The sequence below is a fragment of the Triturus cristatus genome, chromosome 2_2, assembly GCF_964204655.1.
Source record: "Triturus cristatus chromosome 2_2, aTriCri1.1, whole genome shotgun sequence".
Classification (NCBI taxonomy): Eukaryota; Metazoa; Chordata; class Amphibia; order Caudata; family Salamandridae; genus Triturus; species Triturus cristatus.
The window spans coordinates 68970769-68991233 of NC_140582.1; the positions used below are offsets into that span (position 1 = coordinate 68970769).

The 20465-nt window shown below is 43.5% G+C and overlaps 1 protein-coding gene across 1 annotated transcript in view; it reads right to left on the reverse strand.

Moving 5' to 3' along the window:
* Positions 1-5380: 5380 nt before the first annotated feature.
* Positions 5381-20465, reverse strand: part of LOC146861860 (zinc finger protein 10-like) — a 173277-nt gene continuing 158192 nt past the window's right edge. Inside the window, exons 7-8 of the mRNA XM_085641025.1 lie at positions 12473-12586; positions 5381-9121 (exon numbers count right to left, since the gene is read on the reverse strand). Of these exons, the coding sequence (XP_085497151.1) occupies positions 8301-9121; positions 12473-12586 (935 nt within the window). The 3' untranslated portion in view covers positions 5381-8300. The remainder of the gene's footprint in view (positions 9122-12472; positions 12587-20465) is intronic.

The following is a 20465-nucleotide window of genomic DNA, read 5'->3' on the forward strand; positions in this document are numbered from 1 at the left end:
CTTCCTGGTCAGCACCATCTTTTCCCTATTTCCTGCCCAGACTTCCTTGCATCTCCTTCCTATCATTTCTCCACTTACAATGCACTCCCTCCCATGTAAGCACTTCCTTTTCTTTAACTTTGCCATGGCAATATTTTGAGAGCTGTGTAATTACTTCACACATTTTCACATGGAATGACATTTACAACTGTAACACCTGGCCAATGTTCTATGCAGAAAGGGCAAAAATTAGATGAGCATTTATTTTTAACCCCTGTATGGCCAAGTGAGAAAGTCACGCTGTTGTCTGCATGAATTCCACAGCTGTCAGTCATTGACCATTATAAAGCCCCACCCACAACCTGAACTCACACAAACATATTGAGGAAGCTCTTTCACAGCATGCACTATACATGAGTTGTTGCATGGAAAAAACTATAGTAATACAAGCCGCGAAAATCAAATACCGTTAGAGAATTCAAGAGTAAGTAAAGTTTTCCGATGGCGGGGCACAAAGGAGGATGCAGTACAGTTCCAGGAGAGACAACGGCCGAAACCATAACCCCCGTCCCCAGTGACACCACCAACTGCTTTCCACAGTCTTCCCTACTGTCCCCAAGAATGTGTGGATACTTCTACAGCAATAAAAAGTGTACAGGAAGTCTCCCGCTTCAGTTTGGCATTGCAGGCAGTTGGGGTGAAAATCCCTCCAAAAGTGCTGTAGTTTATATCCGGTGAGGTAGATGTAGAAAATAATGGAACTGTACAAGTCTGAAGCACCTCGGCCACGAGTGTCGTATCCACTCTATATGCTTGAAAAAGCTTACATCTTTCTCCCATGAAGTTCTCAGAAAGAAACATGTATCTTGGGTGTTTATGGCCCAGGTCTTGTAGACTCTGCTAAACATTTTCTTTTGGAAGCTGAAGGAGGTTTAGTTTAGCCTCTAGATGGCTGAATTACCAGGAGTGACTCAACTGTGGACAGGCAAGGTCGGTTGTGTGTGGTGGAGTAGTAGGTATATATAAAATAAATTTGGAAGAGAGAAGTCCAAACTCTTCTTGTATGACTGTAAAAGATGTCATGTAGTTAAGGGCAACTACTGACTTCCGCATGGAGTTTCCCAACATGTCCCACACTTTGAACCCTCTGAGAGCCTCAACCTATGGGAGATCGGTGCCCATCCACAGCAGAGTTGGCCCTGACAACCGCCCTCCCTAATGCCTAAATTGCCCTAGTAGCAGGCAGAGGCCTGTCAGTGGTTGGTCACCACAGATGTAATGGGGTCAAGACAGAAAACAGAACAATTGGAAAATGGATCTACAATCAGGTGGCCTGTTGTCTATAACTCACTTAATTAGGGAACGATGAGGTTTAAGAGGCTCAAATCCCTCTAGTAAAATCAACTTCCGATTAAACACCCAGACAGGTTGCTGTGGTCTGATAAGTTAAACAATGACATCAGTGTTCTTTGAATTAGAGAAAGTATACGCAGGCATGTTTCCTTCAAATCACATTCGTTTATATGATCTACAACAGATGGATGTCACAGTTATTGTGTGCCCCAAAGCTAAAAGGGAGAGTTTGACTGGCAGCTGCCAGGCCACTGCGATCATGGTATCAGTATGTGGCATAACCTTACTCCACAAGACATGCCAGCATTGATCTGGCGTATGTGCGACTATCCTCTATCAGTTCCTGTTGATAGATTAAGAGTAGTGAGAAAAAGAGAACACAGCTAATAGTATGATTGCATCCATGGACGCATTTACAGAAATTGATTCTGGATGCTGTCGGTGATGTGATGTACAAAGGGTCATAATTTGGTAGCTATACCCTACTCGGTTATGTTATCCACGAGGGCAGAGGAATGGAGGTTCATTATATTTGTGGGATTCAGCAGTTCCTATAAATAAGAAGGTCATTAGCTGGCATGTGACAACACTACATGTTTTAAGGAGGTGTTTATGTTGACAATCCATGTTGGACTGCAAAAAGAATCAAGAGGGTCATATCAGACTGCTCTGGGGATGCAGAGCCTGTCAATTCTGGCTGGAGTTTTCTTTCAGGGAGGTTTCAAGACTGATTAGCTTGTCAATGTTATCAGTCTTTAATGGCAGAGTAAAATGTGTATGCTCTGATATGGGTCTTTGCTTTGCCACTCAGAGTCTATCTGCACCTCCATGGTAAGGCCTTGAGGGCCATCTCTGTCTACGGTTCCCTTTGTTCTCACTCAAAAGGGACAGGACCCCAAAATTTGAACTGTACTGCGGCTTGTGGATGGGTCAAAACTGATTCGCACATATTATGTTATTGGATTAATATAGTGTCTTTTCCTATTCTGCAAAGGCATGGTTACCAAAAACAATGGAATGTTATTAACCATACTTAAGATTAATTCATGCATCCGTCAGTTTCAAAATTTCTTAGTAGTAGTCTCTATGCAGGCTTTGAGTTAGACTACATTAACCTACAAAATGTTTGCATCATAATTAACCATTTTGGTGTGTTGTGCAGTAGTCATCAATGTGTCTGAACTACGGTTAATTTTATAGTGTGTAAGGCGGATTGATATAGCTGGGTATAGCCGTCGGGTGAAGTCTCTTTTTATCATGATATCTATAATTTGTCTTTACTGCATGTGTGGTGGAGGCCAGATACTGCAAGCATAATGTGCCACTTTCTATCCTAACAAACGTTAAAGTCCAAAGTGAACAAGGGATTTAACATTTTTAATTAATTCTTTGCACAATGCATGTAATTATACATTTTACGTTTTAAGCATTAGGTCAATATTAGAGTTTAATGAGCACGCCTGAGGACATTAACTAAGACGGGTTACATACAGCATGGACTCCAGAGCCCTGAAGGTACTGGAGAGAACACTGAGGTCTTTAGACTAGTCACTTTGTTGACCACAGTTTAGTTAGATGTAGACAGGTATTTAAAAGTAATCTGGCCAGTATACCTAAAGAACCTTCCACTGGATAGTAGATTTCTGTCTACAAGTAACAAATACGTAGAATCCTTGCTGCAACCCGAAACATGAGACTTATGTATTTGTACAGATGTGATGTTTCTCAATATAGTGAAACCAGAAGGGTAATTTAAACATTTTTGTTCTGTCATTCTAAATAGAAATATCTGTGGAAGATGAAAAAGGAGCATATTCACAGAAGGCCTACTTTTTGGTTTCCATATGAGGGTGAAATACAGATAGGTGCTGGGATTGACATGATATTTGCACACTGGTGATTCCAAAATTTGTGCATGAGGCATAGGAAACAATTTAGAAATGGAAATTAGTTTTGAGCAAAAATGAGGAAACAAATCCAAGGCCTGCCAGTGGTTTGCTCAGAACATAGTGGTCGAAAACATCGATCAAATGCAGCAGTTGTTTCTATAGGTAACTTAGATATTACATATTGCCGTAGATAGTATATCAAATAAGAATGTTGCTGGGTATGTAAAATGGATTATGGATCAATGTTTTGATATGTGGCATTTGAAGGACGTTAACAGTACATTTGTAAAATTGCAGTTTTTTCTGGCGATTAGTCATGTGCTCTCCTGGTAGTTACCACCATGTTCTGTTTACCTCTAATTAACCCCTTCGGCGCTCATGACGGAATGGTTCCGTCATGAGCGTCGGTTGAGCTGTGCTCATGACGGAACCGTTCCGTCATGACCACGCCCGCGCAAGCAGCGCTCAGCACAGCGGGGGAATCCGCCCCGCATGGAAGGGGTTAAAGTTTGAGTCTAGATAGGATGAAACGCTTGGATTATTTCCTTTTGGATGCACAAATGATTAAGGCATTGTTATGATTTTAAAAGTATTTTTCCTAGGACAAAGAATTCCCACTTAACAAAAGTGATCATTCCTTTTTGCTTTTGGGCAGGACAATGTGTTGCTCTTAGGAGCGACCAGTGAGGTACCAATAGGGAAACCATACATGGAACCCTGTCAAAGGTAGGTGAGAGCAAAACACACAAGATGATGGACGGAATGTTGCACATTGGCAAAACATTCACCCCCAGTCACAGATCTGGGTTTAATCCATCGTTATTTTGCTCACCACGCCACCCCAGTTCAGACATGGCCATATGCAAATCAGTCTTGACCCTGTGCCTCATGGGAACAATCCAGCCCGAACTGCCAAGCCATGTCTTCCCTGGACCGGAATCAAGCATCCTAGGACCGGTTTCGGGGTTTCACCCCTCTTCAGCCAGGATAGCTTGACTCCAGTGGCGTAGTGAGCACGGCACCCACGTCTGGGCATACCCTTCCCACATAGGGCGAACAGCAAAACACACAAGGTGATGGACGGAATGTTGCACATTGGCAAAACATTCACCCCCAGTTATGGACCTGGCTTGGCAATTCGGGCTGGACTGTACCCACGAGGCACAGGGTCAAGACTGATTTGCATATGGCTGGGTTCAAACTGGAACGGCATGTGAGCAAATAAATGATGGATTTAGGCCCAGATCTCTGTACTGGGGTGAATGTATGACATTGTTCTGCATTCTGTCCATCAACTGTTGTTTTTGCATTTGTCACCCGAGTGGGAAGGGTATGCCCAGACGTGGGTCCCATGCTCTCCATGCCACTGGAATCAAGCTATCCTGGCTGAAGAGAGGTGAAACCCCGAAACCGGTCCTAGGATGCTTGTCTCCAGTCCAGGGAGGACCTGGCTTGGCAATTCGGGCTGTACTGTACCCATGAGGCACAGGGTCAAGACTGATTTGCATATGGCTGGGTTAAACTGGAACGCAGGGTGAGCAATAAAATGATGGATTTAGGCCCAGATCGCTGTACTGGCGTGAATGTATGACTTTGTTCTGCATTCTGTCCATCAACTGTTATTTTTGCATTTGTCACCCCGGGTGGGAAAGGTATGCCCAGACGTGGGTCCCGTGCTCTCCATGCCACTGGAATCAAGCTATCCTGGCTGAAGAGGGGTGAAACCCCGAAACCGGTCCTAGGATGCTTGTCTCCAGTCCAGGGAGGACCTGGCTTGGCAATTCGGGCTGGACTGTACTCATGAGGCACAGGCTCAAGACTGATTTGCATATGGCTGGGTTCAAACTGGAACGGCATGGTGAGAAAGAAATTGATGGATTTAGGCCCAGATCTCTGTACTGGGGTGAATGTATGACATTGTTCTGCATTCTGTGCATCAACTGTTGTTTTTGCATTTGTCACCCTGAGTGGGAAGGGTATGCCCAGACGTGGGTCCCGTGCTCTCCATGCCACTGGAATCAAGCTATCCTGGCTGAAGAGGGATGAAACCCCGAAACCGGTCCTAGGATGCTTGCCTCCAATCCAGGGAGGACCTGGCTTGGCAGTTCGAGCTGGACTGTACCCAAGAGGCACAGGGTCAAGACTGATTTGCATATGGCTGGGTTCAAACTGGAACGGCATGGCGAGCAAAAAAAATTATGGATTTAGGCCCAGATCTCTGTATTGGGGTGAATGTATGACATTGTTCTGCATTCTGTCCATCAACTGTTGTTTTTGCAAAGGTAGATGAGATACAGTAAGAGAGCAAGCAGGGTCTTAAAGGCCCCAAGCACGGTCTGTTCCTGTGCTGTGGAATTTGTACCAATATATATATATTTTTCTAAATATGTTTAATGGATGATGATTCTACAGCTCTTTAACAAATATGTTCTTAAAAAGCTAGTGAAACCGTATAGCAGAAATTGCAGAATTCAAAAAAGAAAAAAAAGAAAGATACAGAAAGGATATGGAAAGAAAGCTGGAAAAACTGAACAAACTTCATTGGGACAATAAAATAGTTATACAAAAGCTATGAAGTGCATTATTAAGTGTCTATAGGTTAAGAGAAAATTAGCAAATAGAATTGTTACAAATTAGTAAATTGTATGCTGTAGAGGCTGGTTGCATTTTTATGTTGCATTATTTCTTTGTATGTGTTTAATTCAATAGCAAAAATGGATTGCGGTTTCTTGCTAGGTGTCTGGAAGCTGTTTTGGGTGCTTGCATATGTTGCACATTATAAATAAAATGAAATACACTCCTCTCCTTGGCTTTTGAAAGAAGGTTTTAGGACGCAGTGCTGAACAAATAAATTGAAGTACCCCGGAGATTGTCATCTGTCAAAATGACAGTATGGAAGTTTAAGCAAACCTAACAACAATGTCACAATTGTCATATCCATATATGCAGGTAGGCTGTCAACTTCAGAATTTGGAACAGGTGGTGGATGCTAGTGTGGACTGCAGCTTCAGTCATCAGTGAATCTGGTTTTCATCACAGAGCAAAGGCACCGAACAACATAGCTGTCCCGCTCTACTACTGCCGCTGGACAAGTTCATGGCAATACAATGGTATGCAGGTCTAGAGAAACAGAAAATATTTAAGGTCTGTTGACAAAGTTCTAACAAAAGGCCAGCATCTTGGTCAACGTCTGGGTTCAGAATTCCAGGTCTCAACGCAAGCGCCTTTCGCGAGGCACAACAAAACAGACCCCATCTGCAACAGCAAACATTGTAGTTCCACACGGGAGTGCCAGTGTGCAGACGAACAGCAGCAATGGTAGGCCACACAAAAGGAAACAAGGTACCGAAAAGGCTCTGCTAACGCAGTTTTTCTTAACTTTCTCTTACATCACCTTACTAACAATGATGAACTCTCTTTTTGAACTACCTTTCATGGGGACTGAATCCTGCTTCTAAGGATCAAACATGCAGAAAGGGAGAGGGCTATTTTGAGTTTTGCCATAAGTAGGTGGATTTCAGTTTATCCCCAGGTGTACACTCTAAATAATGCAGTCACAACAACCAGTCATTTTGTTTGATATCTCGCATCTGCCAAGCTTTAAATATCCCCTTTGATCTCCTATGCCATAGGTTACTGGCTAAAGAAATCCTACGTCTGAGGCTACTGGCTGAAGGAGCACTGTGACCTTGTATCCCATATAAGTATAAACCTCCTTTCTGTGTATCAGGATTTATATCTGAGATATTTTGTGTGTCTGTTTAAAGAGCACAATTCCATCAATTTGCCATGATCTGTTCACTTTACTGTTTCTTGAGTTGTTCCTCCTTCTTTGATTGCTGCAGTGGGACCAAAGTGTGGTGCAGCCCACCACATACATTCAGTGCCTAATTTGGGAAAATATAAGTGCTGGTGCCCTTGTCAGGGTGCCACTGCAGCTTGCCCCGCCCATTGCTCCTGCAGCGCTGCCAGTGACAGCACCAACACTAACACTACTAACTATGACACTGCTACAGGTGTATGTAATAAGCGCCACCCGAGGGGTGGCGTCCCCTCAGTGCACAGCGTAGTATCCAGTAAGTGGAGTAATCCGCTTTTAATTTCTACAAGTGTGACAATGCAGACTATTCCAGGCCCCAAAGCTATACTAATTGCTTGGGAGGCAGGTATTAGTCATTTTAAGGAATATTAATTAACAAACAACTGTTGTTATGTTCATCTATAAATTAGAAAAGCAGTGCCACAATGTTGCAGAGTATCATAAGAGCCGGTGTTGACAGTTAAGGGCCAGTGCCAAGCATTGGAAACCACCGGCTCATATTAAGCACTGCATATATCACAGTTATATTTTTGATGTTTGGAAATATTTTAAATGCATAAAACAATCATATTTACAAGGTCTGCAGCTTGAACTTTTTTTTTGAAAGGGTGCTGAAAACCCGTAGCCATTTTGGTTTAAAGCTCTTAATTTTCTCAAACTGGATATGCAGGTTTTTCTTTTGATAATCTGTTAATTGTTCTTTACACCAGAAACTATTTCGAGGTGGAAATAAATACACATTTGAGACTGAAAAAATATTCCTTTTCCCTTTGGGTCTCTCTATGGTGTTGAAAGAGAGTTTTAAATTCAGGTTAAATATGGGCTTGCATGTTTTGTTTTACTGTCAGGACATTTTTGGTTAATGTTCATCTAAATAACATTAGTTCAAGCTTTTTTTCATTTTTATTTGTCCCCAGTTCACCAGACTTTAGATGTGAGTGATTTTGGACGTTTCTCTCTGACTGCTGCAGGTTACTGTCATTGGCTTGACTTCAAGTCACAGAGCCCCATTCCTTTCAGCCTTCGGTTGTTCACTGCTTTTTTCAGTACTTGAAAGTTTGTAATTCTGGGCATCTTCGCTGGCACTGCCGTGTGCCAATCACATCGAGAAGGCTTGGTACCATTAAAACCACCTTATACTATCCCAACAGCCTCTCTTGCGGTTAGCATTTTGCCATACTCGATATGGTGCTCCACTATTTTCGTTTGCTTAGACTTGGCAAAGCTCTTTTACAATCAGTTACACCTAGGGAAAGTCTTCAGCTCATAGATGAGAGTGGAGTATTCACTCTTCTCCTCTTTCCAATATGTGTTCTCTTGTGTCTAATAAGATGCCCTCGTCGATTGAATCTTTTGCCACATTCAGCACACTGGAAAGGTCTCTCGCCAGTGTGTATTCGCTGGTGCCGAATAAGATTTGCAATATCACTGAAACATTTGCCACATTGACTGCATGTGAAAGGCTTCTCTCCAGTGTGTATTCGCTGATGTGTTGTCAGGGTTTGTAGCTGTCTGAAACTCTTTCCACATTCGCTGCAGTTAAAGGGTTTCTCTCCGGTATGCACACGTTTGTGGTTGATCAGGGTCTGTGACTGCCTAAAACTCTTCCCACAGTCAGTGCACACATGGAGCTTGCGACCGTTGGGTTTAATATGGGTTTTTGGCTGCGTGAGCGTCTTCTTACATCCATGGCATGTGTTTACTAACTCTCCGTTAATAGACTGTTGTGAATTCTTGTTGTCGGATGGACTAAAAAACTGTCCACATAGACCACATTTGCACAGTTTCAATCCAGTGTGCATTGTATGACGCAAGCCCATGCCTGTGGGCTCACTAAAGCTCTTGGCAGTTTCAGTTAGGATATATGGCCTTGATCCTGTGTGGGCCCTCCCAAGCAGGCCAACGTCTGGTCTGTGGCTGAACCTGCTGCCATGTTCCGGGTATGCGTATTCCTTTTCCACAGAATGGATTCCAGCATTTAACCTGGGGCTGACATTGTTGCCAAGTTCATTGTTTGGATACCTTCTGTCCCAGCTCTTACACTGCTGTTGTTCAGCGGGGATTACGGACACGTGGACACCTAAGCAGAAGACGCAAACAAAAATTAATTCCTACACTAATTCATGGCCACATTTTAAACACTTGAAAGACCACAGTCTTTTTGGTGTGGTAATTCAATTAAACTGATAAATACAGATGCCGTGAGATGCAGAATTTACAATGTGTGGTATTAACAAATCATTCACAAATCTTGGAAGGAAAAGATTACAAGATAAAACAGCTTGTTTTTTCTTGTCCAGAGATGCAAAACCTTGAATTGTTATGTGTTTTTTTAACCCTGCACAATTCTGATTTTTATCTGGTAAAAACTAAGCATGGAAACACTTGCAAGTGCGGTAATGTCTTCAAAAACAACCACAAATCATTTAAACTAGGGCATGTGAAGATGCAACTGATTGGTATTGCAAGGCTATACTAATAGCAGATGGTGAACCACAAAAAGGTGTAACGTATCATCTTGGAATCCAAATTTGGGGGCAAACTTTTGATTCTGCCTGTGCCGGGATTCCCACTGACTCGTAATGAGCCTATAAACATACTGTATTTAAATGTGGGCTAGGTGTTTATCACAAACTATATAGTCTTTCTCCTGCTTCATTTATTCACTTCTCTATCCTTACAAAGATTGCACTGCAAAGATGAGACTATGATGAAGCGAAGAGCACTGAAGAAAGAGCATTTCAGCGTTCACCTTGCTGCTGAAACACTTGCTATTCTACTGAAGAAAGTGGACACACAGGACACTCTCGACCCAAGCATTCTCCCAGGACGGTCTTGCAGCAATAACATTTATATGACTATCCCCAGCATGATACACAGAGCACACATGCAAAGACGACATCCCAGTTACATCCTTCGTTGTGTCATGAGCCCTTGCTTGGATCAGTGAGTGTTCTTCATACGCTTGTTTAATACATAATTACAGTCCCTGTAATGTGAATTCCTGTAGTTGATGTACTGTTCCACATAATAGTCTGACTCATTTCTACCCAATCATCGAAGCAGACACATAAAAGAGCACTAAACACCCAACCACAGCTTTAATGTGATCCCCCATGCATAAAGAGCAAATGAAAAATTATAATATGCAAGATCAAGCAACTACATCTACTTAACCACACCTCACCACTCACAGTTATATGTATGCAATCTAAATGAAATCATCGAAGCAGACAAAAAAAAAAGCACTAAACACCCAACTACAGCTTTAATGGGATCCCCCATGCATAAAGAGCAGAGGAAAAATTATAATATGCAAGATCAAGCAACTACACCTACTTAACCACACCTCACCACTCACAGCAATAAGTATGCACTCTAAATGAAAGTAAACACGGTAGGCTAGTGCTGTGACACCCCCCCCCCCCCCCATCTACAAATGAAAGGTTCAGTCAGCTTGACGGTATAACCATGTCAAACATGCATAAGTAGTGCAGTCCTTTGGCATCGCAGTCAGTGCAATGAAAACCTTCCGACCATCACTGCACAAACAATTTGAGTCACTATGGCAGACTATAATGCAGCCCTTAAGGAGATGTCCGCAAAAAAAAAAAAAAACTGGGTCGCCATTAAGATAGTACAATGAGCAGCTGCTAGAATGGCAGTACACATGAATAAAAAGGCCCCACACTGCCTGGATAAAACTATGAACGTTTGTACGGGGAACGCAGAGTAACTTCTGGCCGAACACATCATTTTACTGTGGTAACCCATGCTGCTTTGTATTAGTCTACAGGTCTTATCATTTTGCTTCCTCCAATTTAACTTAAAAATAGTTTTAAACTAATTTCTATTATTGGGCCTTAAGAACTATTTTTCCTTGATAAAACAATGGGTTGGCTATTTTCTTTGAAAGTGCATAACACGCTATTTTTAGAATTTGTATGGTCAGGATTTTGACCTATTGACCAATTCTGAAAGGATACTTCCTATGATTTGACATTTCATGTGAATGTTATTCATTTAATGCCGTAGAATCAGCATAATAGTTGCAGAGTTATGCGCTTGAACCCCAAAACATCCTAATAAATGAAGCCGCTGTCAACATCTGCCACGTTCTTTCCAGTTGTGGCTTGTGGGCAAAGTGAATGTATCCTAACTAACTGTGGAACTGAGAATAGATTGAATTGTGGTTAACTTCACTGCATCTTGATGGCTTCATTCCCTTTCTTTCCTCAAATGCAACATTCCTTGGCTTTCACACTGCCCCTCTTCACTTGGCCCGGGATAATATCTACAAAACAGCTTGGTTGCAAATCAGCATTCATTGCAAGATTAAATCCTTCATTCCCCCTGCAGCGTTCAACACTAGTGTACAAGCCCTCGATTACTCTCATGTCGATAGAGGAAACGCCCTCGTAGGTGGTCTTCCTAATACCATTCTCCTCCCACTCAAGGCTGCCTTGAGCGAAGAGGCTATTCTTATTACCAGCGAGTGAATAATTTGATCAATTCACCTGGTTCTTCTCCAATCTTGACTGGCTATCTTTCATAGCCTTCCTCCAACTTAAAGCCCCTTCATCATTTACAGAGCCCTGCATGCCTACAACCTGGCGCACTAAGCTGAAGGACTCTCCCTAGCCGTTTCTGTTCACATAACATAACAAAAACCAAATGACCCTAATCGAAAACAATCAATCCTTCACTTTTGCCTCCAACAACCACCCCCCCACCTCCCAACTGAAGAGGACACCTTGCTTCTAAACTTTGAAATCAAATCCCAAAATTCTCTTTTTCTCTGTTCACCCCTACCCCAGTAATCCTATTCCTGCCCAGCCTTCTGATGTTTTGGCATGTGATTATTTCTCGAATTTTTTATACTGTTCTGCTTTGGCTGGTCACTTCCAAATAATCCGGAAGCTTTTGCTCTTGTAATAATATTAGTGCGCTGCTGACACGTCATTATCCCTGAATATTAGATGGAAATACATTTAGAATTTGGACCAGTGTGCCTGTGCAGTGTCAGTGACCTGGCCAAAGAGTGCATGAAAGAGCTGAAATTGGATCATAAATTCAAAGCTATTCCTAACAGGGCCCCCCAAAATACATTTGGCCCAGGGCCCCCAAAATCCTTAAGATGTCCATGTGACACAGTATGTACTGTTTTGTTATGCAGTAAATTTCAGCAGATCTGACATGACATTTACCTGGGTAAAACTGCAGGGCATGCGGTGATTATTGTACAACTCAATTCTGATTCCTGTGCAAAACAGGAGTTTGCACAGGGACCAGAAATTTAAAGGCCCACTTCTATCAGGGCCTCTGATTCCAAGGAAAAAAAGATAATAACAGAGGTTCGACCTGAAGTCCTACAATAAACACTCTTTTTGTTACGCACATGGGATGTCCTAGTAAGATAGAGTGTACCCACCTGCAGTGTTGTTGATATTTCTCTTCCGCTCAGGGTCGTTTTGAACCATGGAATAGGATTCCCCCTCATCTTTAATGGTGAACGACACCGTCTGTCTTTTAGCAGCAAGTTGTCCTAAAGGTAAAAATATTCCAGTAATTAAGTAGTAGGCAGATTAATGTACCCATTTGTTTTAGGCTGCTCTCTTGCAGAAAAGAATTTTGACTGTTGAGAGACCTTGTACATGCCAAAGTAACCATGCTAAATTTTGGATAGACATCAAATCAGATCATCCATGTGGACCTATGGTTCTATTTCGGTTTGACGAGGGAACGAAGAGCTAGCCACCTGGAAAACAGTCCCATCACTAGGAGACGGGGCTGTAGGGCTCGTCTGAGCGTCCTGATGAATATCAAAGCTATGATGGTTTGGGGCCACCTGTGAGGATAGCTTTCACATTGTGCTTATGCTAGCAACATAATTAATAATGAGCTATTGGACACTTTTATCAGGAACTAACAAGGACAGATGAAACAATCTGGACTCATTAGAAACGGCTTAGGGTTAACATACAAGTAACTGGATAGTAATAGTAAGCAAGAATAATGTATGAATGATAATGTAAGGAAAGAGTTGGGGCATTGTTAATCTCAGCACTGTACCAACTCAGGTGCACTGATGAGTGCATTAACAGAGAAGAGGCTGCTCATTTACAAATCTCATAAATGTACTTCAAACTTCAAAACTTACATGAGTTGGTATCAGGGTTGATTTCTCTTCTTGCGTGACCCTTCTCAGTATCAAATGGAAATTCTGTTGAATATGATCACAGCTGTAATCCATTTTATTCTTCGGTTTTGATAAATGCATCACCCATTTTAGACATTATGTTGCTTACATCCCTTTTCCAACTGCTCTTCCCTGGATGAGTTATCCAAATATATCAGCATACCGTTGCCCAAGGATTAGTTGTCTTCAAAGGGGCCTTCCATGCCACATGCATATGAACTTGACACCTGGCCTCCCTCCTTCCTTTGTCGCTCTAGCCAACATGGCTCCAAAACCAGTGTGAGGGGGAGCTAGCCCGGGACATGTTTGGAGTGACCACAAGGGAGGGTTTGTTCATTACCATAGAAATAGCTTTGGATGGGTAAAGCAGCTCTGACCATGGGAAGAAGGGTTCTGCCATTTTGGATTGTTCCAGAATGCTGTGCAGAAGGTTCAGGACAGGTAAGATGTGGGATCTTTGGATTGGCCAGTGGAGCCTGGCATCTGGAATTTTCCACTCACACTTATAAACCTCTGCACAAGGCAGAGACTGTGAACGAGGCGCTGGACCTGGAAGGGGGTGACAGCAGAATCATGAACAGCTGTTAGGAGAACTAAGGACTTTGTCTGCAGCTGACCCCCAGGACTAAATGGGTCTCTACAGGGCCAGTGGCACTGGTCCCCTTACAAAACCAGGACTAAATGGGTCTCTCCATGGTCAGAGGTGCTGGCCTCCTTACAAACTTTTATGACCAGATGAGGGAATATCTGACCTCCACTGCTACCCCAAGTGCCCTGCAAGACAGCCATGAGGCTTGGGAGTGAGGGCAGGAGAGTTCTCTGCTGGCTGGTAGTGGAGGGGCTACACAAGAAGCCCCCACAAGTTGGAGAGGAACACCCGGAGACATGAAAGGAGAAGACTGGAGCAGGGAGCCAGTAAAACCAGCTCCCTGCAAACCTTACACTTTAGCGATCAGGAGGGCAGGTAAAAATGCTCGCTACAGTTCGCTACCCAGAGCAAAGCAATCTAAAGATCATCAACATCGGTTACAGGGGCTCAAAACATGGCTACTTAAAGGATTTGACCTTTAATTCCCTGGAAAGAACACAAGCGTGTGTTCTTACACTGCATCTTAAGAATTTACCCCCCACCCTAGTTTAACTCTTGGGGGAGAGGGGTATGCGTGTGGCCCCCCACTCCAAGAACAAGTTCACTGTTGGGGGTCACCACTTTCCCCAAGGGCCGGCGCAAGCATCCAAGATTTCGGGACCCCATCCCAGGACCCAGAGAGAGCAAGGACCCAAGACTGCACCTGCCACAGGCGGGAACAGGAAACAAAGGCTGCTCCCACCCTGGAGGAGAAGAAGAAACTGCTACCCTCTCCTGCGCCTGGAACAGAAGGTGTCCGGGGAGCAGCTGGGGTTGTGGAGGACTTCGGTCTTCCTCAACAGCGGCCAATGAGGTGCACAGCTGTGGAAGCCCAGGGCATCTGTTTAAAAGAAAGAAAAATAAAAACAAAAGGACATGGCTTACCCACGAAAAGCTGCTCATACAAACTTCATAGCTCTATGGCAGGACCGCCCCATAATGGTTCAAAAGGGGGTTATTAGCATATTACCTTGCTCTTGTGATGACTCAAAATGGGCAGAGGCACCACCAACGTTGTGCACAAAAGTTGTGGGGGGCTGCTGGAGTAGAAGCATTCTTTTCCCCACTCCAAATGATTTAAATCTTGCCCTCGGCTTCACAGGGCAGGGAATCTAGGACCCCTAGACAAGGTTCAAAACGTTTCAAGCATTCCTGGAGTTTTGTGGTAAATATTTCATTACCGGTACTATTTTTTTATGCGGTAAAGTCTAGTAAGAATAACTCAGTCAATATAAGAGGCAGAATCCGTGGTATTAGAGGTTCTAAAAGGCTTTATTCCTATACAAAGGAATACAATTCGAATTGCAGGCTTCTATTCCATCACCACGAAAGTTCAGGAAGGAAGGGCATACATTATTGACAGATAATCAGTTTTATAGGAAATGCATTACAGTGAAACAGATGCAGGAGGCGTAACAGCTGATAATACAGATAAAATGTGCATACGTAACTAATAGAGGCGGACATATAGGCGTAACTTAGATAACGTCATTATACATGATGTCACAAGTGGGTGGATCCATAAGAGAATCCTGCAATGTCAGCAGAAATATTTGGCAGAGATGCGCGCGCAGCCGCATGACGTGTGATTGACGTGCAACTAGAGGGTGAAGGGGACTTGACATTTAGCTCTACATGTGGAGACAGAAGTCTGGGGGGTCATGTCAACCTAATCCCAAATCATATCTAATATCCTATGTTTAAAGAACTGTGTTATCCAAAAGGAAAGGTCTCTAGGATAGAATCTATTCTATACTGACTGTTAGTGCGTGTACAAGCGTCTAAGTGTCTACATGAGATGCGAGGGGGTAGGAATATTCCATGGTAACAGGGGCTATGAATTACTTGCATGAGGACAGCGAGGCCTGGCCCTTTGCACAGTAGCTGGAGGAATGTTTACCTACACTACTAGACAGGAATGCATCGGATGAGGAGCGGAGCAGATAATCTTGAAGGTGAAATGCAGTTTTTGGCAGGCAACAGGCTGGATCAGGCACCGTTAGCCGCGCAGGGAGTAGGACAAAGTTCATGGATACAGATGCAGGCTCAGACTGGAGCTTTCAGAGGCAGAAGGCAGGAAAAGGCTTGATGACAGAATTCAGGGCCTACTCGCCTGAATCTGTAAAATGTGGAAAGTGAACCACATAAAGTCGGTGGCCTTTCATACTTAGGAATGGAATATCTGACCCATTCATGGCGGATCTGAAAGAGGACATGTTGACGGTGGACGCACATATATTTGCGTCTTCAAAACTGGAACTGGAGGGAACATACATGTACTTATAGCATGCACATGGAGCCGTTGGGGTCTACGATAGGGGACATAACTGATCACAAAATTCATATTTCCTCATTCCCTCCTTGTCCCCTACGGACCCTCAGGAGATATCGATCTTCATCAATCCATCGATCTGTTCATATAGCATCATTTGTTCTTCTTTCTTCTTCCGGGATCTTGAACGAAAACTTGGATGTGGGATACACGATGTGGCACACAGACCACAAATCGCTGGCCCACATTGTAGACATAAGCAGCAACTGAATAGTATGAGAAAGCCAATACCTAGGAAGGATAGGATTCTCCATCCCCAGGCTGACAACACGCTCCAAAACCAACCGGACCAAGTCCAGGTGCCTGGACTCTGGTGTATCTGGCTCATAATCTTATGAAGACGAGTTATGGCTTTATATACTGACGGCGAATTTTCTGGTATGAAAACGCAGCAACTTGATCCGATGACCCTACAAGCTCCGCCCCTATCGGCCAGGATGACGTCAAGGACAAGACGATTTTGAAGCACAACAATCCGCATAGCAGACTGCTCTTCTGTTAAATTGCCTAAGGCGGAAGTAGTCTCGTTCACTACTGCTTCAAGGGTTCTGGTTAATCTACGTATCAGCTTACTATTAGTGACTGTACCTATATAGGGAAAGAAACCTTTATTGAAATCTGTGTATTGCTCCCATGCTGTTTCAGTGTAATCGACAATTGGGAGATCTCTCTGCTGTCTATTGTGTACTAAATGGGTATTTCTATGATAATCAGGAGGAGCTAGGAAAACAGGTGGCAGAAGGAATGCTATGTAACAGGTACCATCCCAATCTAGAGGTAGACGTATATATGCGGTCTGGCCACATATGAAGTAGGAATGACGGGAAGCTCTAAATGTAGACTTGCCTTGATCACTGAATTTTATTACAGTGGTGCATTTACTATGGCCCATGTGTATGGAACCATTCTTTCTTACACATAATTCCCCTTTCACTGGGAATACTGACATGGCGGGCAAGATTGATGTGGCTTCAGATTCAACGTTCAGGATCATGAGGTTAAGTGTAAAATTACCTAATCCATATACTTCATTTTCTAGATCAGTTCCTGTTCTTTTGGGAAGTCCCTCCTTGTTAGGGTAGCAGACTTTAAGCAAAACTAGGTTCAGGTTTCCCCATACCCAGTTGTCTTGATAAACTGCGGAATTTGAATCTAGGGAATTAATCAAACTAAACCATGCTCCACAGGAGCCATTGTGTGTGAACGGATAGGGAAAGAGGGGCAAAACTCCCTTATAGTTCTGATAGGGAGGGAGTCGGCCACATATCCAACAATTTGTGGCATTGCTGGTCTGATGGGAATGATGTAACATACTAATGAATGTGTTGTTGCGCAGCGCAAATCTATAGGACAACTCATGCGGAGGTAATTCGCTAAAAGAATGTTCTGCAGTTACATTGTAAGCACGCTTAAGAATAGGGTAATACATGTGCAATAGTATGCTGGAAATGATGATCAGAAGACTTAGAAAAAACAAAATTAATAATGTTACTGTGCAGTGACTACGAAGTGATTTACAATACGCATGCTTTTTAAGCTGCATCTGTTGATTTCTTTCTCTATTCTGGTCTAGAGGATACATGTCAGAGACAAATTCAACCGATTCACCTTGGAGAGGACTTAAACAATCAAATTGTCTGACTTGCTAGACCTTAATTTTAGTTTATAAAGTTCAGTGTTTGTTGGTTCAACCAAGGGGAGTTTTGAGTCTGTCTGTGAGGGAATGCAGGGCTGAGCGTTCACACTAGAGGGTAGTCCATAAAATTTCTTGATATGACTCGAGTGCAACCACCCTTTACGTCCCTCGATCTTCACGGCTGTCCTTGTGGTTAGTAGAACCAATTTTGGCGATTTCCACCTAGGCTCCAGTTGGGTCTTCCGGTCGAAATTCCGGACCAGAACCAGGTCGCCTGGAACCACGTCATGGGGCTTCACCTCAGTGTTATCAGGAAAAGCTGCAGCTACCTGTGAACGACAAGATTGTAGTGCAGACATCAAGGAAGCCAGGTAATCTGTCAGCATATTACAGTCAACATCAGTGATTTTGCGAGGTATAGGCGTCCCCCACATATTTGGTGGTCTACCGAAGATCACCTCGTACGGGGATAGCCCTGTTCGAGAATGTGCTACCATTCTCATGTAAAAGAGCGCAACTGGTAAGGCTACTATCCAATCGACACCTTTTTCTCTACATATTTTGGACAATCTAATTTTCAGAGTTTGATTATGGCGTTCCACGAGACCTGCTGCCTCGGGATGTCGGACACAGTGAAATTTCCATTGGTAGCCTAACAAAAGGGAAACGTGTTTCATTAGTTCGGATGAGAATGGCTGGCCGTTATCTGAGTAGACAACACGTGGTAAACCGTACCGTGGGAAGAATTCTCGAACTAACTGTTTGGCAGTAGTCGGGGCAGTGTAATCTGAAACCGGGTAGGCTTCTGTCCAACGGGAAAGAGCACAGACAACTACGAGAACATATTTGAATCCTCGACATCGTTCCATCTGGATATAATCCATCTGGAGGGCTTCAAAAGCATGATCGGGAGGTTGAAATCCACCCTGCTCTACGGGGATGCTTTTACCTGGATTGAACTGACAACATATCATACAGGTACGAACTTTTTGTTTAGCTGCTGCTCGCAAGTGTTTGTTGAACCAAATGTGTTGAATGCTGTCTAGCATAGCTTTTTCTCCTAGGTGCGCTGGACTATGTATTGTGTTAATGATGACTTGAACCATGGAGTCGGGAAGAAACCATATAGATTTTTCCTTCGTCATCCATCCTTGATCCGTTTGGATCCCTCCTAATTCAGTCCATTTCTTTATTTCTTCTGGTGTAGCATGTGTCTGTATGTCAATTACATCAAGGGTGGGATCCTTAACTGTCATGCAATGTGTTGGTGTCGGAACTATTGTCTTTGTCATGTCAGTTGTGTGAGTCTGATTCTGAGCAGTCTGTTTAGCTGTTCTGTCAGCTAGGTCATTACCCTGAGAAATGATATCGGTAACTTTTGTGTGGGCTTTGCATTTCATAATCGATATTGCAGTAGGTAGATGAATCGCGTCTAATAGGGCTTGAATGAGGGGTCCGTGTTGGATGTGGGCACCGTGAGAAGTTAAATAACCTCTCTCTCGCCACAGTACGCCGAAGTCATGGACGACTCCGAATGCATAACGTGAATCTGTGTATATGTTGACTTTCTTATTTTTGGCTTGAATACAGGCTTGTGTCAGAGCGATGAGCTCTGCTGCTTGAGCTGACAGAGTGTTAATACAATTTGTTTCAATGACTTCAGTGTCTGTTGTGACTGCGTAAGCGGCCACTAACTCTCCTGTACTTGTTCTCATACATGACCCATCTACATACAATGTTAAGTCTGGATCTGACAAAGGGATGTCTGTCAAGTCTTGTCTGGGTTTCGTCGTGATAGTAATGACTTCGACACAATCATGTGCCAATGGATCTGTTCCGCCCACTGGTAACAGTGTGGCAGGATTTAACGTATTACAACGTCTGATTTCTATGTGTGGCTGAAACAATGTCAATTCGTAACCAGTGAGTCTCGCTATAGTCAAGTGTTGTGTTTGTGTGCGGTTCAAGAGAACCTCTACTGCGTGTGGTACTTGTACTGTCAATTGGTGTCCGAACACTATGGCATCGCTTTGTCTGATTGCTAAAGCTGTTGCTGCCACCGATTTCAGGCACGCAGGAAGAGCCTGAGCTACTGGATCTAATGTACTAGAGAAATAAGCACATGGTTTGTGTGATCCTGCTTGTTCCTGAGTGAGTACTGACAAGGCAGTACCTTCGCGTTCTGTAACAAAGAGTGTAAACTGTTTACTGTAACATGGTGTTGCTAAAACAGGTGCTTGGCATAAAGCTTTCTTTAAGCTTTCAAAGGCGTGTGTATGTTCTTGAGTCCAAGGGAGGACAGTCGATGTGGCTGCCTCCTGTGTTGTCAACTGGATGAGTGGCTTTGCTAGAAATGCATATTGAGGGATCCACTGCCTACAGTATGAAGTGAGACCTATAAAAGCCCGCACCTCCTTTTGTGTCTTGGGTGGTGACATGTTAGCAATTAACTGGATGCGGTCGGGTGTAAGCTGCCTTCCCTCCTTGGACAGCGAGTGCCCAAGGTAAACAACTCGCTGGACACAGAATTGCAGTTTAGAAGGGGACACCTTGTGCCCCTTGTCGGCCAGAAATTTCAAAACCGTCAGTGACGCTGTTTCACATTCAGGTTCGCTTCGGGCGGTGATCA